The sequence below is a fragment of the Melanotaenia boesemani genome, chromosome 16 (genome assembly GCF_017639745.1).
Source record: "Melanotaenia boesemani isolate fMelBoe1 chromosome 16, fMelBoe1.pri, whole genome shotgun sequence".
Taxonomy (NCBI): Eukaryota; Metazoa; Chordata; class Actinopteri; order Atheriniformes; family Melanotaeniidae; genus Melanotaenia; species Melanotaenia boesemani.
This window is the reverse complement of record NC_055697.1, coordinates 13,662,138-13,679,244: the sequence shown is the minus strand read 5'-3', so window position 1 is coordinate 13,679,244 and position 17,107 is coordinate 13,662,138. Positions and strand designations below refer to the sequence as shown.

The 17,107-nt window shown below is 38.8% G+C and overlaps 1 protein-coding gene across 8 annotated transcripts in view; it reads right to left on the bottom strand.

Moving 5' to 3' along the window:
• Positions 1 to 4,599: 4,599 nt before the first annotated feature.
• adgrb3 (adhesion G protein-coupled receptor B3) overlaps positions 4,600 to 17,107 on the bottom strand; it is a 106,106-nt gene continuing 93,598 nt past the window's right edge. For 4 of the 8 annotated variants that reach the window (XM_042010291.1, XM_042010290.1, XM_042010295.1 and 1 more), the window contains 12 exons: positions 15,873 to 16,023; positions 14,069 to 14,138; positions 13,597 to 13,663; positions 12,295 to 12,398; positions 11,845 to 11,943; positions 11,354 to 11,525; positions 11,032 to 11,127; positions 10,148 to 10,187; positions 7,984 to 8,663; positions 7,858 to 7,893; positions 6,879 to 6,983; positions 4,600 to 5,626 (listed from right to left, as the gene is read on the bottom strand). In XM_042010291.1, coding sequence (XP_041866225.1) covers positions 5,438 to 5,626; positions 6,879 to 6,983; positions 7,858 to 7,893; positions 7,984 to 8,663; positions 10,148 to 10,187; positions 11,032 to 11,127; positions 11,354 to 11,525; positions 11,845 to 11,943; positions 12,295 to 12,398; positions 13,597 to 13,663; positions 14,069 to 14,138; positions 15,873 to 16,023 — 1,809 coding nt within the window. In that variant the 3' untranslated portion in view covers positions 4,600 to 5,437. The remainder of the gene's footprint in view (positions 5,627 to 6,878; positions 6,984 to 7,857; positions 7,894 to 7,983; positions 8,664 to 10,147; positions 10,188 to 11,031; positions 11,128 to 11,353; positions 11,526 to 11,844; positions 11,944 to 12,294; positions 12,399 to 13,596; positions 13,664 to 14,068; positions 14,139 to 15,872; positions 16,024 to 17,107) is intronic. The other 4 variants (XM_042010293.1, XM_042010292.1, XM_042010294.1 and 1 more) reach the window with 3 other exon arrangements.

Sequence of the window (17,107 nt, the reverse complement as noted above, 5' to 3'; positions counted from 1 at the left end):
GACTTAACACTTGTAGCTCAACTATTAGAAAGTTTGTAAATAAAGACAGAAATATGCATTGCTTTGGTTGGATGGATATAACATAGATTTTTCAAAACCCTTATTTAAACAAATATTATAAATTAAAAATATATATATTTAATATTAGATTTTTAATACCTGGATTCTGGTGCCTGGGGAGCAATTGGTCCACATTCACAGCCAGACCAGGATCCTTCAGATCCAAACATACCTTTCTAACCACTAGGCCGCTACTCTTAATGAGTCTGTAACCACTGTAAGGGAGCATTGTGGTCATGTCTCAGAGACTTCAGATCCTGGGCTGATCTTCTTCCAGGAGCAAATTAATGTTCTGTATTTATAAAAAAAAGTCATGTCCTGGATTTAAAAACTCAAACATGTAAGGGTCTCTCGTGTGAAAACTACTGCAGTCGGTATTATGCTTCATCTGGGAACAGGTTTGCAAATTCTAACCCATGCAGCAAACATGTTAGAAAATGAATCCTGTTGGTCATGGAAACAGCTGAAACTCTGCTTCAGAAAACTCAAATTATTGGTTTGCATCAGCAAACAAACAACAAAGATTGCTGAAACTACTAAGATTGGGTTAACTGACAGGTTGACGGACAACTGGACTCACGGTAGTCTGACTACTAATTAATCATGATTTCCCATCCTGTTTAAACTCTTGCTTGTGTTGTTCTGATGTAAGTCGCTTTGGATAAAAACATCTGCCAAATGACTGTAGTAATAGAATTGAATGTAGAATAGAATGTAGAACTGTCAAATGCATTATTAAAACCTAGAAGGACTCTGGTAAAACTTGGTTTTCAAGGAAGTGACTCTATTAGAAGACAATCTTAGAGGGCCCTTAGAGGAGTTTTGATCCTTTGGTGAAATTAAATAAAAGAAAATCAAGAGCAAATATCAGGGCAATGTTTGACTGAACATTGAGAAAATAAGTCAAAGTATTGTTTAGTGATGTGTAAGATGTGTGGATGAAGTGCATCACCCATTATCCCTCATAACTGCTGTACAAGCCTGTGCTGGCAGTGTTTTTGTCTGGATTCAGCAAAATGAGGACAGCTGACTTCTTGAATAAACTGAATGAACATGTTTTTCCATCAATAGATTTTATTAATTTATTTATTCATTTTCTTGATGGCACAGGCATGTTCTTGAAATGACAATGTCAAGAATTATCAGGCTCAAACTGCGAAAGAGAGGCTCAAGGAGCATAAAACATTATTTTCACTCATGAATTGACATGAATCCAGACCTTAAACACACTAAGGCTCTTTGAGTTGCGCTGGAGACTTTACATAGTAGTTCAACTCATCATTAATACAAGATCTTAATACAAGTCTGTATTATTGATGTAATGACATCACATAAACTTACTGAAATGATGCCACAGTAAAAATGTGCTTTAATAAAAACTAAATGTGATGCTTATTTTTATTTTTTGCAGTGGTAATGTACTCTATAAACCATATACTGTCCTTGTTTTCCCACAATAACAAACCAATACGCATGTCGGTGGCAATAGGTCTTGGGGAATATCAGCTCAAGTTTTACATGTTTAGCAGCTTGGGGAATTTTACTGTGAAGGTGGTTAAAAAAAAAGAAAAAAATTCAGCCAGGCTACATTAGAGTAAACATTTCACAGTTGTCCGGTTTTCATTGTGTCCCCTCCAACTTTTGCCAGGATGAGATTTTTGGGTGATCCTTGTGTCTTTCCCCCCCTTGCATGAAATCCCCTGACAGATCTGTAATAGAGGAGCGGCTCTCCTCACCCTCAGTCATGTCTCCGGGGAGGGGAATGACGTAGGATCAATATAATTATGTTGATTCAGTTTTTGCAGTCCCAGAGCAGGTTAACCTCTTTGCTCCGATGAGCCTGTGGGACCTGCCACTCACTACTCAGTGAAGACTTATCTGAAAGGCTTGTCAACACGTCTAAGCTCCATTTACAAACAAACTAAATAACACAGTTTTACAACTCAAATTCTTCACAAGATTAACTCTGGACTTTTTGGATAAAATGCAAAATATTCAGCAAGATTTTTGATAAATGGAATTCCAAGTGTGAGAAAACGGTGGATTGCATTTTGCAAAGCCAAGCACTTTGAACTTCCCTTGTGTGTATTATTTATAGTGACACAAATCATTAGTAGACCTGATAAGTAATTCCGCCTTTTTTTTCCAGGAGGGAAAGCTAGTATTTGGGTGCATTTAAATATATGTACTTCTTTATTCTCACGACCTCTGAAAAAGCTGTGAATAATAAAATAATAAAAACCATGAGAGATGTCAGATTTGAATAACTTTGCCTTTATGTTCATGAATTGATATTCTTTTGAAATTTATGAGAAGCTGCAGCAAGCTTGAACAGCAGAAACACGCAAACATTGTTCTGGGTCTTAAAGGGAGATGCACAACTACAGTGACTGCAGTCTTTATGAGCTTTAGATATTAATCCAAAGCAATTTGTGATCTTTGGAGCACCGAGACACTGTATTAAAATGAATCAAAACTGCATAGGCACCTTTAAATGTTAATATCATTGAACACAACTTGTCACAACATCCCCCAAAGAATTGAACTATAACTATGCTATGAAGCAGAGAAAAACAAATGTAAACATGATTCAGAAACTTCTTAGACTTAACCAGAGATTAGTTTATTTAAAATAGATTAAGGCAAAACTATCCTTTATTTTGCTGGACCAAAATGTGACATTCTTTTTGGATATCATAAACAAGAAAAGTAGCTTCATGCTAGTTATAAGTGCACAGTTCAAATGCCTAGATCTGTGATAGTATGGAAGTAGATTGGTATTAATGGCGTAGTTTCTTGTCTGAACCAACCAAAGGCAAATCCAGACAAAGCTGTTTATTTGTTTAAGTGCTGGCTTTTTTCAGTTAGACAGTATTATAGTTCCATAGTGTGGTAAACTGGATTGCCACCCATGGAAAATACTGAATTATGAAACAAAAAGTAGAACAACTGAGTAGCTGAATTTTTGAGGAAAATTGAAACTGTTGGATGCAACACAGCGGTAAACATGCATCTAACACGTGCATTTAAAATATGCAGCTAACCTCAAAAAAAAAATTCTTAGTTTAGCATTTGATATAATATCTACCAAGTGTTTTCTAAAATATAGCTTTATTGCAGATCATTTAATAAATTTTTTCACTTCTGTCCAGACTTCTGAATCTTTTCTATAATATTCTTGTCAGAAAAACTGCTTTGATTTAGATCTTGACATTTAAGGCTGAATCTAACATCTTTTCTCTCTCTCTCTCTCTTTTTTTTTTTTATATAAGATTTAACATCATGTATTTTAGCATATAATAAATTTCAATCTACAAATGTACTCAGATGCTAATGGGATAAACTGAAATAATATTAAATATAATTAAACTAATCAAACATAAAGAAAACATACTAACAAAAACAGTTTAAAAGTATGGAATATAATTTTCTCTAAAATAAATCCTATTTTTTGTAAAAAGCAAAATCAGACCTAAGTGGGATAAGATAGTGAATCATTTTGTCCAGTAGGATGAGAACAGCTCCAACTTAAAATTGACGATGTCTTTTACATACTGTAAATGCCTATTGTGAATCTAACATCTTAATGGTAGCTTTAAAAAACAAAACATGATAATAAACTCTTACTTTGAAGACTAAAACTTTTCAATTAAATGAGACAGCCTGTGGCATAACACGTAACCAGAGCCAGCTGGGAAATGGCTGAATGTTTAGAGGCTTTGTAATGGATGCTAGCTCATTAATCGGGAAATTGAAAAAAAAGGCACAAACCCTCTGATGGAGCCTTCAACAGTACTGTATATAATTAGCCTAATCATGTCTGCTAGTTGAAATTGAAAGACACTGTAAATTCAGGCATTAATGTCTAGACTGAGCTCTGCATTTAATCATCTTAATTTATGTTGTGATTATGTCACAGCTCAGCTGAGTCTTCATTCATGCTCGTCTGGCTTTATTGTCTAGTTAAACCCCCTCTCTTTTTTTTTTTTGTTTGTTTTGTCCCCCACCCCTTGTTCTTCTCCGATGATGAAGTCACACCTCCTCCTCCTCTTTTGGCTATTCCTCTTCTCCCGCTTGGTGGACCCCGGCTTCCAAGAAGGGGAGGCGTAAGTAACACATGCTGGCACTCTCATTGCCATAGTGGCAGCCATACTGCATAGACCACCAGACAGACCAAACAAGATTTTCCCTCAGCTCTGGCAGCCTCCTCCCATTAGTGCTATGTCTGGACCTGTCTGTCTGAGAAAGCTGATCTTATCAGAGGAACTCTCTGGAGGCCCAGTCACAGATTAGGACTTTAAATGTTTCCTCGCCAAATTCGGAAATTGGATACGGTGGAGGGAATTTCATGAGGTGAGAGCAGATCTTCAGCTCTAAATCACTCACTTACCTGAACAACAACAAAAAAAAAACAAAAACAACCCACTAAAGCTGAATAGAAAAATAATCTTCATCCATTTAAATTCCCACCACATCAAGCAAGGTGAGCAAACCACTTCACAATCAGCACACAACATAAACTAGACACGACTTCTGAAGCAGTACGAACATATTTCCTCTTTTATTTACATTCCTTTTCAAATGTTAACATTTTTCGCTATAACTTTTGATCAGGTTGGCATCTTTTTTTCTCATTAAAATAAATTGGCACAAGTAAAACATATGTAGACAAAAGTTTATTTACACCATACAACATTTTGTTTTTAAATATTTTATACAGAGCTGCAGATGAGAGAGCTTGCTGGGATCCTTCAAGCAGATTCTGCAGTATTAAAGTTGTGAAATATATTATTTATATAAAAGTGAGTATTATCTTTATTGCATTTAAAGCAATGAAGAATGTAGCTGGACAAACATTCATTTTAATATGACAGAAAAATCCTCTTTGCCTCCCATGTTTTATATTATAAAGTAAAAAGTGTAGTAATGGCCAAACGGACTGTTATAAACTTTTTAAAAACCTGCATAAATATATACATTGTGCTCCCGGATCCAGTTTTAAGAAAATCAAAACTAGACCCGATGAAGCTGGGACGACATGGCATGTCATTTGCTTTGTGAGGTTTTGTCTAGAGTTTTTACCTTTTTTAGCCAATTCCTCAACAGATAATTTGAAACACATGATGGTAAATATTGTACACCAGGCTGCCCCACACTAAGTACACTAGTGAGAATACAAAAGTAACACTGATGTTTTTATCCCTTTTTCTTCTCTTTTTCTCTCTAACCAGTCTTTATATTTGTATTGGCACATAATGTCCCTGCCACACTCCAGATATGTATGCCAAGGCTGTTAGAAAAGTCTGTTGCTTTATTCAGTGCAAAAAACATCCCCATCTCCTCCTTTTCTAGTTTGCATTTTCTCCTCCTTCACCCTCTAGACTTCAGTTTGGAAGTCCCCCTCCTGGACATCTAAGGGTAGGTTGACACACTTCTCCCACTCTGCAGGCGTCATCTCCAGTGAGTCCTTGGTGTCAGATTCTAGTACATTCATAGTGGCGTAGTTCTGGTACTCACAGGCTGGATTGTAGCTCTCCCATGGGTTCTGTTTTGGCATTGCCTTGTCCTGTGAACATGGCCAGCAGGGTGCGACATTAGTGGCATGACATCCTCTGTAGCTAAACTTTTTTTCCTCAGAAAATGGACTTTCCTAGTAAAGTCACTTCATTAAAAGGGCATTGTATGACTCCCTACCATTGCTAATTGAAAATAATGGATTAATGCCGAGGGAAGCATCAAATAACAAAAAGATAATGGGAGTGTATTAAATGTGAGCATGCTTAGAGTATTATCATGAAGCAGAACTGTGTTCATCCCAAGTTCAGAAACTGGAGCACTACATGTGCTGTATATGTGAGCCATTCATCTGAATGTGCTCTCACTGACAGTCTCAAAGACACTATTGCAAGTATAGGAGAGAAGCTCTTCCCCATCAGGGAATATAAAATGGATACTAATGTCTGCTGCCAGCTCTGCAGTAGATTCATTTAAAAAAAAGAAAGAAAAATTGGAAGAGGGGAGCGAGTAGTTTTCGTTTTCTACACAAAAGAACTGGCACTGTAACTAAGCAACGGTCTGGAAACTGCATTGTACTGCAGCAGTGATTGAAATGTGAGGGAAAAAGGATCATATGCAACCAAAAGGCAACTGCATAACTGACATGGTCTAATTATTTGACTGTGTTTATTCACAAGCTCAATCTCTATTTGTTGCATTTAATGCAGGAAAAATCAGCTTGTTAAAAACAGAAGGATAAATCCCAACATTCATACTGTCTATGGCTCCAGCCAGGTGTGGAGACAGATGGAGAGAGTTTTGGTTTGCAGCAAGGTCACGGGGAACTCAGATAATTAACCTGACTTCTAGATAGAGTGAAGTTTCTCCCCCCAAACAGCTGCCTTAGAAGAAGAAAAAAAAAAAAAAAAAGTAGTATTTGTTTAGATGTTGATAGATTAAAAAATCTGCCATGCATTAATGGGAAAAAAAAGATGGGGTTGCTAAGTAGATAAATGTGCATGTAAATAAAAGTGCATTCATGGCCTTGCATTGGAATGGACACACTCTACTGCAGCAAAATTACTAAAAGGTCCTTTTTCCTTGAGACTGGCCTTGTGGAGAAAATGCTTCAGTGCTTTTAAGGGGCAGCCCCTTAGCTGCTGACAAGCTCACTACATACAGAAAGCCACACATTAGCTACATAATCACTCATTTGCACAATCACACATAACGTGTCCTGCACTGAATATCTAAATAGGGTATCTGGATGTTGCTCTTTTTAATTGGCTGACAGCCACCCACCCTGGTTTCCTGTTACTCACCATGCTGCCCATATTTGGTATGTCTCGAAATCGGTCCAGGGTTTGAAATTTCTGATTCAGTTCCTGGAACAGCTCCATGTGTCTTTTCCTGGTGTGCATGACTTTCTGCAATGGCAAGGGTTTTTCTTTGGTATTGACAGCCAATAATGGAAATGCATCTTCCTCTCCACCCCCTCCAACTCTGATCGATTTGTTAGTGTTATGGTAGTTTACTTAAAGGCCAGGTTTGAAACAAATCTACTTGCCTCTGCATATATACCAGTGACTGCCAAAAAAAAAAAAGGAAACAGCAAGATAATTAAAGTTAGGGTTTTAGGACACCTAAGGCTTGAACATAATTCTTAAGTGATAAATGACCTGATTCAAAGTTTTTGTTGATGTCAGGGAAACCCTTTTGATCAAACCTTGGCACAAATCTGCCATTTAAAGCTTTGGTGTCTATCTAAGCTAAAACAAAATGCACCCTTGAGCCAAAATTGCTGCCAGAAGCCACATGTTTCCTGTGTTTTGACAGTGGTTTCAATATATATGCAGTAAAGCCTGATTTAACAATGCAAAGGAAATGCTAAAACCTGCCAATGAATATGTGTTTGCAAGCCAGTATAATCATTGCTGAAACCAGTGATAAAATCTGATGTGAAATGTGCAAATGACTTTAAAAGCATACAGTTTGAAAATCAACATATAGCTAATGGATGTAGGAGATGGAGGGGAATAAAATGTTGATGAGAACTGTTGCCCTGTTTGTCAGTTGACAGCCTAGCTTTTACCTTAACTGCACAACACGTCAATAAATCTTGGTGAGCCAAGGCTGTGTTACTCCAATAAGCTTAAGAGGCACAACAAGTACCAGTAAATCAAATGACAAACACAACTGAAAAAATGGCCTTTTCTGCATAAAACAAGCTAGAAGCATGAACTATAGGAAAAAAAAACCCAAAAACAAAACTAAACATAATCCCCTTTTTTTTGTACATACCTCAAAGTCCAGATCAGAATATCGTGACTTTCTTCTCTGTAAAGACAAAACATGAAGGAGTCAAGATATGAAGACTTTAGCTAAAATATGAAAGTATTTTTCTCACATTTTCATGAGATTATGTACCTCCAGGGAGCTCATAGATATTGTAGACCCGGTCTCACTCCTAGAAAGTGCCCCTGACTCCTCCATCTCAGCAAGGAAGTTCTTAACAGCCGTGCGAGGTTCAAAGGGCCGACTTTGCGTCTGCTCTGGAACACTAGGATACTGCTGCTCCAGGTTCACATTCATGTGGTCCATGCCTGATGGGCTGATGTTGAAGTCAGGACTCATCTTGTAATGCATTAGCCTCTCGTGTGGCAGCGTATCCATCGTGATGTTCATCTTGGTGTCATCTTTTAGCAGGGTGGGCACATTACCCGGCCCTGACAGAGCTGCTGCAGAGGCACGAGGCATGACTATGTAGTCCGTCTCCATCATCTGACCTTGGACTGGGTGGCCCTCCATGTCGTGCCCACCCATGTCTTGGTCGCTCTGGCGCATGGCGTCGTCTGTGCACAGGTAAACGGTGCGGCGCATGTCGGCACCGCTGTCGACCATGCACTGCTCTTTCAGCTCACCAACTCCCATTGGTATGTGCAGGGCTGAAGGCTGCTGGATTATCACTTTGGAGATGATGTTGCCAGGCAACGTGGAGTAGTTGAGGCCCTCAGGGGCCTTCTCATCCTCCTCATCGTTGAGAGAAATGCGGGAGAGGGTGCCTGTTATGGTGGCGGCACGACAAGAGCCCATGTCTTTGTGGAGTGCTGCAGGGCAGGGTGATACAAAGATTAGTTGGAATTCCTCAGGAATAAAAGCAGCTTCACTGTTTGTGCTAGACTTTCCAGCGTGTGACCAAAAGAACAAGAGAATTCTTATCGATTTCTCAAAAGAATTTGTGCAGCAGGGGGAAAACTGAAATGACAGGACGAATAACTGAGAATATGCTCTAAGTGTGACATTACACTAAATACAAAGGAACACAACAGCAGACACTGGAGTCTCTGGAGGATGCTACTGTAAATAACCAAGTTTGGTTTCATCCGCTCCCTGAAATCCCCTTTCATACTCTGTGTGATGTCCTAACTCTAACTCAGCGATTGCTGATGACCTTGTAATGCACCAGATATCCTAAAAGAAACAATACTTATCTATTCAGAAATACCCTGTGGTCACAGGAACACGACATTTTCCCCACTGAACTTTCTAATCCTTCTCTCATAACTTATTAAGAGTTGCATAGTCTTCTCCCCAAAAGCTAGCAAGGACATTACAAAGAACAACAAGAGCCAAACTTCAAGTTCTCCATTTTCTATATGAGGAAGATATATATTTACATGATTATGCTTATATATTGTGTACAGTGACATTGCAGAATATCGCCTCTGCTGCTGTCAATAACCTCTGCTGGTAAACAAGCAACACAAATGCTGCAAACCCACAGAGTAATCTGTAGACTGCATTTATCTTTGTTTTGAATCTGATCATGATTTCTAAAAGAGACCTGTAACCTCTTCCTTTTTCTATCAGTTACTGTATGCCCACTTTAGCTTTATGAGACTGCAAAGCATGAAGTAACGCTGGTTAGAGCAGCCAGACAGCCCCTTTAGACTCTTAACAAGCTGTGTTTCTGAGAGCTCTGAATAATGGTCAGCTTGGTAATTCCCTACAGATCCATTTAGGATGTGCTCTTCATTGGTTTGGAAGGGATTGAAGACAGGCGAGGCCCAAGGCTTGTGCAAGTTGCAACTGCTATTTAAATGCAGGATAACTTGCACAATCTTCCTTTATTTATAATCACCTTGTTATTCTTTGTCTTATACATGTTTCTCAACAATTACTGTGTCTCAAAAGCACAAAGGAACAATAATCCTTTCACTGGTAAAATGCTTAAAGTCCAAATCCTCCCCAAAATTAGTCACATAGCACCTAGTCACGTACTCCATGACAGATCAACATGTTAATGAAAAACAAATACGAAGCGAGGCTGAGAAAATAAAGTAGTAAACTTATTTACAGCAGTTATTTGTTGTAATAAAGCTGAAAAATAAAAGAAAATCCTACAGCTCTCTTTAAAATCTTTTGTTCTCAGATTAAAGTCAGTGTTTTGGTAACTGTGAAAAAAACTCCTGTGGGGATTGTTGGTTGTTATATAAGCTGAGCTATTTTTTACTGTATAACCTCTTCTGTTTTTTTTAACAAGCAGCAAAGCAAGAAGAATCTTGTTAATAGGAGACCATCTGTTCTGTACCTGATCGGCAGGCGATGTCCACATCTTTCTCAAAGTCCGTCTGTAGGTAGAAGGCATTCAAATGGTTAGTTCTGCTATAAATATTGTTCCTTTTATACACACAAGAAATAAGTGGGACACATCATCTTTAACAGCTAGCTGAAAAAAAGAAATCAATACATTCATATACTTTTTTTTTTTAATTTCCAAGCAGAATTTGATGGGAAGTTATTTTTTCCCACTTTATCCCAACAATATATCAAAAAATCAAGTATTAAAAAATAATAAAAAATGTTGGAGCTGGAAAGCTTTTGGTTCCCACTACTAATGCATGTATTAAATTAAGGGGCCTTGACACCGTTCTGCTTTTGTGAAAACTATTTCACTCAAAGGGGTATTAGTAAACTATAGGCAGGTCATTGCTATGATGTGCCAGGGGTGGCGGCATGCTAGATAAAGAGACTGATGTCCTATTTCAAAGGTCAGGCAGGGAATAGCCCTCTATTTCCCCATGAGAGGAAATGAGAGAGATGCATGGCAAACATGAATGCGAGATCAATCAAACAGAAATAAAGGATTGGGCTCTAGGCCTCAGAAAACCAAAGGAAGCTAATGCCATTCATCAAAGGCCTGGGTGTCTAGCCTGAATGTGATCGCAGGTCTAAAGTAAAAGGTTTCACGCGGAGAAACCAAAGGAAAAATGATGCCTCACAGTGTAGATGCCATGTTAAACTGAGAAATAAACAAAAATGATGACAAAAGAAACACAAATAGCATAGAAGTTAAAATAAGGTTAGTGGAGAATGAAGGGGGGGTGTATGTGTATTATAAATAACCAGGGAACATTGAGTCTGTTAAATTACAGTCTGTAATGGCTGCAGATAACAGAGGGTAACTGTGCCTACCATTATCTGAGCATGCCCATTAGGGAAGGTTCCTGTTGCATCACCGCTGATTGGATCTTGGCAGTTTCTGAGCCGACATCTGAAAGCATCTTGGACCTAAACACAAAGGAGAATGATTTAAAAAAGTCCACAATATTGTACGCCATCCTTTTTTAATTAAACTGTAACATGTTTCTTTTTAAGGCGTGTTTATTTTTTTAATTATCTTTTGAACTGATTTCTAAATAAGTGTTAAAGATGTTAACAGAAAATAAAGATGGACACTTAGTATTGTTCAGTAACTAAAAATAGATTGTATGTAAAAATTTAAAGCATCCTCTACCTCTCTCCTCAAGATACAGTGCACCATCACAATGACAAAACCCTGCAGCGAGTCAAAGACAGCAAAGAGGATCTGAAAGAGGATGGAGCGCTTGTCTGTCATGGCGAGCACTGCAGACATCCAGGTCAAAGCCAGCAGAGGTAGGACCACACAGGAGCTCCACAAGGATGCCCTAAGGAAAAAACAAAAAACATGACAGGAAGGGTTTGTGTAGAGGAAATAAAGGAGATGGGGCCTGTGAGAAGAGTCAAATCTCCATGACAACTAGCTTCCTCCAGAGTGATGGCTGTATACACTGTATAGTAACAGTAATATAAGCCATTTAAAACATACTTTTGTACTATAATTTTGATATTTCGTAAATGTGACAGAGACTTGAATTTACCATATGTTGCAGTGCCCTGTGAGCTGACTAGAGGGATGGACAAGCTGCACGTACAGACTCCCTGCAGCATCGTTTTATTGATTCACAGACACTGACGGGCACTTACATTGCATTGCTGGCTGTAGTTGCTGATAAAGCAGTTGTTGATACGACACCACATTTGGCACACTTGAGAGTTAATCCTGTATGCGGCTCACTCATCTGTCTGTGGGACATAGAGACAAGGAGACGACATCATGACAAATAATGCCCATAGCCACATGACTTTACATTCACTGTGTCATATTAGCAACAACAGAGGCAGCCAACGTGAGGGAGTTTTTAATGATTTTCAACTTGGACTGATTCTGCCAAAGAAATACGACACCACATCGCTCCCGTGAGAGATCTGACCTCTTTATGTTTATGCCTCTAATTTCTTTTCAACTATAAGAAAATTAGGTCTAAATCTCCATATGACTATATATATATATATATAAAATGAAAGCACACTGTATGTATATTTTTGCATGGTAATAAGATTGTAAAAATGTAGAAGAAAAAAACAGGTACTAACAAGGATGTGCTGTCATACCCTGCACGATGCTTCAGCTTCTTGTCCAGTATTCCATCTCTGGACACTAGTTTATTAAACACTAAGATACCAATCACCATGTTGACCTGTGAACAGAGAAGGAACACAAGGTGAGTTAAATTCTATGCTCTGTAGGCAGCTAGTGACTGATATCATTATTCAGCAGCAACGTCTTCCATCAGCAATGAGTTTTGACCTCTAGCTTCTGTTTGTTCTGCTCTGTGACATTTCAGCCAATGGATGAGACATGCAAACACACTCATCCTCGCACAACGCCCTTAAGAAAGGATCTGCCTGTCAAGAGGCACTTGTCCTCTCAAAGGCACCTTCTCCTATTATTAGCAGAAAAGTGAGTGAGCTTCACAGTATCTGAGTAGATCATCATTATTATTCTAACACATTTGAATACGATCTATCATAAATCCCTGTAGCTGAGGTAAAGAACTCAAGTATTTATGCAAATACATTTGGGTGAGAATTTATTCGATGAGTTTTGTCACCGTGAGACGTCTGATAATGATGTTAAAGCATCAGATCAGTGATAACAGCAGTTTAGCGCGGTGCTTGTTCTTACTGCAGATGGTTCTTTCTTCCATTTTGCAGACATTAGCTTGTGCTCCTGTGAGGCCATCACAAGGGAAAACCACAGCAAGATTTCAAGTGATTTTTTTTTGTCACTGATGCTCAAACTAAATCATTTAGTCACTTTTAATCCTTCCAAGAAGCAGGAACTTGACAGTGAAAGATGGTTTTGCATATCCAGAGTCTTGGTGTTTTCTTGATTTAGTATAATGACAGTGTTTTTGTAATTTTCTCAGAACAACTGTGTAAATACAATACGATTAAAATACCCTACTATAATAGATGTTGGACAAATCTAAAGCATAAATATTTAATAATCTCACAGCTACATGAAGGACCATTATGCCAAATGAAAGAGAATTACTTGAGCTTCGTGCCTGATGGGACTCTCATTACTTTGACTGTGAAACCAGAGCTTGTTACTCCTGTTAGTCATTTCCACACAGTGCAGCTGAACCACATTTATACCATGTCATGAATAAAAGAAATGCACATTGTTTCTTACAAGCAGCAAAATGTTTGGGTTTTCATTATTTCTTTACATGATTCAGAAATTCAAAAATATCTGCATGTTTTTATGCTTCAAAAGCTGGCTGGTTCTTATCATTTTATTCTCTCTTGTTCTTTTAATTTTCCATTATAATCTAAGCATATAAAAGGAAAAAGCCAGCCCATAAGTGGGCACCATTAGCTAAGACGTACCAGAACAACAGCTGCTGCAGGTCCAACAAAGGCGTACAGGAGCCCACCCTCCAAAGAGAGCCAACAGCTGCAGGAAAAACAAGAAAAAACAATTAACTTGCAGTAAGGCATTAACATCCACCTTAATGGTGCACACCAGCATACCATCCTATTTTCCTCAACTGTCAAGGGAGAGCTGCCATATGCTGGATGTCCATACCCAAAGTTTCACAGGGTAATAAAATGCTAAAGAGATTTTAAGCAGTGTTTATGCATTTGGTATCCAACAGGGAAACAACTCACATGAAATTGGGGTCTTGCTGTGCTATTTTGAAAACTGATTGGGTTCATGGGACTCTGTTTATGGCTCTATTTAGGATAAGTAAGCCACTGCAGAAGCACTTACTCATTACTCATAAGTGTTACAAACAGACTGTATGTGTTCTGAATAATAAATGGAGAAAAAAAATTAAAGGAAAAGAAAAAAACTTACTATAAGGGTGTCCCATAGCCTTTTGTTTTGGTGAATCCCATTGAAACAGCAACTACTAAAGCTGGTAATCCTTTAAAAAAAGAAGAGAACATTAAATTGTTATTAGAGCAGTTTCTTTAAAAAGAAATGAATCTGCTTCAGTGCAGAAAAAAACAGCTGCTGTGCCCTTCACTCATTACACAAAGTGCAGCTAGACTGATTCCATTAGAGAATACAGGATGAGACTATGTGCACATCTGAGTGTATAGGATCAACTGTATACATTATATAGATTTCCATTAAGAGGTAGAGGAGAACAGACTGCAAGATGCTAAGACAAAATGACAGCAGTGCATCAAATGCAGGAGGCCACATATTGAGATTTCATCACTGCACTGTGAAAAATTTCCCCACCCTCCACACCTTTGAGAGGTAGTGTTTTGCTGTGTGGCTCCTCATTATAGATCGGTGTAATTGATTCGGTCCTTACTATTGTGTGCACAGAATATTAAAGCTTTTCCTCTCCAAGCAGCGCAGGCAGGTGCTATTGATGTAATCAGTTTCCTGGAGGCACGAGCCAAAGACCCTGTGGCCATCCAGTGCCTCTCTGCAGTGCTGAAGAGGTAAAGTGTGCCGAGTGTACGCAAGCACGCCATAAATCACAGTGCAGGCAACAGTCTGGTGGAGTCACAGCACTTCAAACGGCTGAATTAAGAGACGAATGGTACCGTGTGCTGTGTGTCGCTTCACAGATCAGTCTTAAAAAAGGCTTTTTGTGGTCTGTTCTGATACAGGTTGTAATCTCAGGAGGATTAGAAGACATCATTTTCTCACATGTAAAATAGCATTCATATTTGTGTCCTGTAATATAACACATCCCCAACCTTTTCATCATCAAAATACACATTTCTAGAAATCTATGTGATAGTAGCTTATTCTTTGTCCATTTTTTTCAGCAAGCAGTGGCACTGCAATGACTAAGAGAGACTTGTTTGTTGCTAGGTAACAGGAAGAATGAGAGAGGGCTCTTTCATAATCAAATTGATTTTTTAAAGGAAAGATATCTACTAGTCTGAAAGAAAGAGCTGTTTGGACATGGATTCATACTGCCATTTATCAAATGAATAAAAATCTTTATATTTTTATATAGATGTTGGTGTATGTGCTCATAAACTTATATTTGTCACACTGATTTCATGATTAAAATCTTGCATTCACATAACACTGCATTATTTGGATAATGTTAACTGTATTATCTTTGTGATATATAAAAATGTACATGTAAATGTTACACATCAGGGAATGTTAGATTTTACCAAGCATTTCTAAATATGAATGATCAAAGTCCCCCAAATTATTTCCAGCTTCAGTACTGCCAGTCAAGAAATTTTAGACATTTAAACATGATACTTCTTAAGGGCTTAAATAAAATGGATTCTGCTGCAGTGTACTGTAAATGCCAAGCTCCCACCCTCTCTATCAGACATAAGGTCATTGAAACCTGTTATGGGAGAGCTGCACCAGTCTGTCCCCCCCCCCCCCCTCTCTCCACACACACACACACACACACACACATACTACTCAAGGCCGGTCTATTTACCCAGCCCTCAGAGAGCATGACTGGAGCACAAAAGCATCACAACAAAGAGCATGACAGGATGAAGATCTAGCTGCCCCACAGAGACAATGAGAACAGCGACCGGAAACAACGTCACGTTTTTTGAGAAAGAAACCTTATCCAAAGGCACTGAGATAAAATGGCAGCTGCAAGGTATGATGGGAAGCAATGGAGAAGATTTGAGGGGGATATGCACTGCTTACTCACCCCAGCCCAGACACAGAAAGCGCTTGCGGATGAGCCGGGTCCGAACCTTTCCTGTCACCGCCATGTAGGACTGCCAGGCCTCTGTGAGGACCCAGCAGAACGATGCGAGGAAGAAGAAGTGCAGAAAGGCTGTTGTCATGGTGCAGACTCCCTGTTGGATGAAGAAAAAGTCATTAACTGTGGGTTCAAACTCTGAAATGTGGTTCACTGAGTTTGAGCTTTAAAACAGCTAAAACACAAATGAAAGCTCAGCTCTGTCACAGTGGTACTGCATAGAATACACAGAACAAAAAGACAAAGCTAATGCAGGCTCTATCAGATTCCTTTAAAGGAGGAGACTCCCTGCAGACACACATCAATTATATTGATATTTCCTGGATCTATTCCTGAAGGCGCAATGGCATTTGCCATCAGCCCCTCTACAGTAGACCTTACTCTGAAGTACCATCCTGTGCAGTGAATCAAACATAGCATCAGTTTGAAATGCAGCACTTGTGAAGGTGATGGTAGTTCAGATCAGATCACAGCCAGACTAGCTGACACAGAAAGCCATGGCGTAGCATTCCTCTGCACTAACCCTCATTAGTATGCCGGGGATCCCACCTCGAGGCATTTGAGCCAAGGTCAAGTGTTTTACACAGACAGGAGGAGGAAAAAACAACAACACTGTCTAAGTGAAACAGAATGCATGTGTCAAAGGCGACAGATTGAATTCGAGATTGACAATATCGCAGCACTTCTTAACTTCATTAGTTTGTCTGTCTTTGCTCCACAGAGAGGCATCGCCAAATGCCATTGTTTAGGAAAGGATTAGAAACAAAGAAGTATCTTAGAATCTTGTCATTGCAGACAGGACGTTTGTGAATAAGAAGAGATTAAGCTTTTTTGTTCTGTTCAGACTGTTTGCAGTGCAAATCTGTAGTAAACTGAGGAATACTGTACAAAGAGGGATAGACTGAACTGTAGCATCTCATCCCAGGGTGTCCACACCATACTGTGAGATCTCCCATTCACTTTATTTTCCCACTGAGAAAGCCACACTTAATCCATCCATCCCCTGCAGTGCTCATGGAGTTCACAGGAGAAAATAATCCTGCATTAATTCATCCCTGAGAAGTAGGAAATTCTGTTTAACAATACTCACAGAGGGCATTAATTACATACTTTTTGATTCAGTTAGAAAGTATATGTCCCTATTTGTGTAAGATGGATACGGCTCCAGTGTTAATTTCATA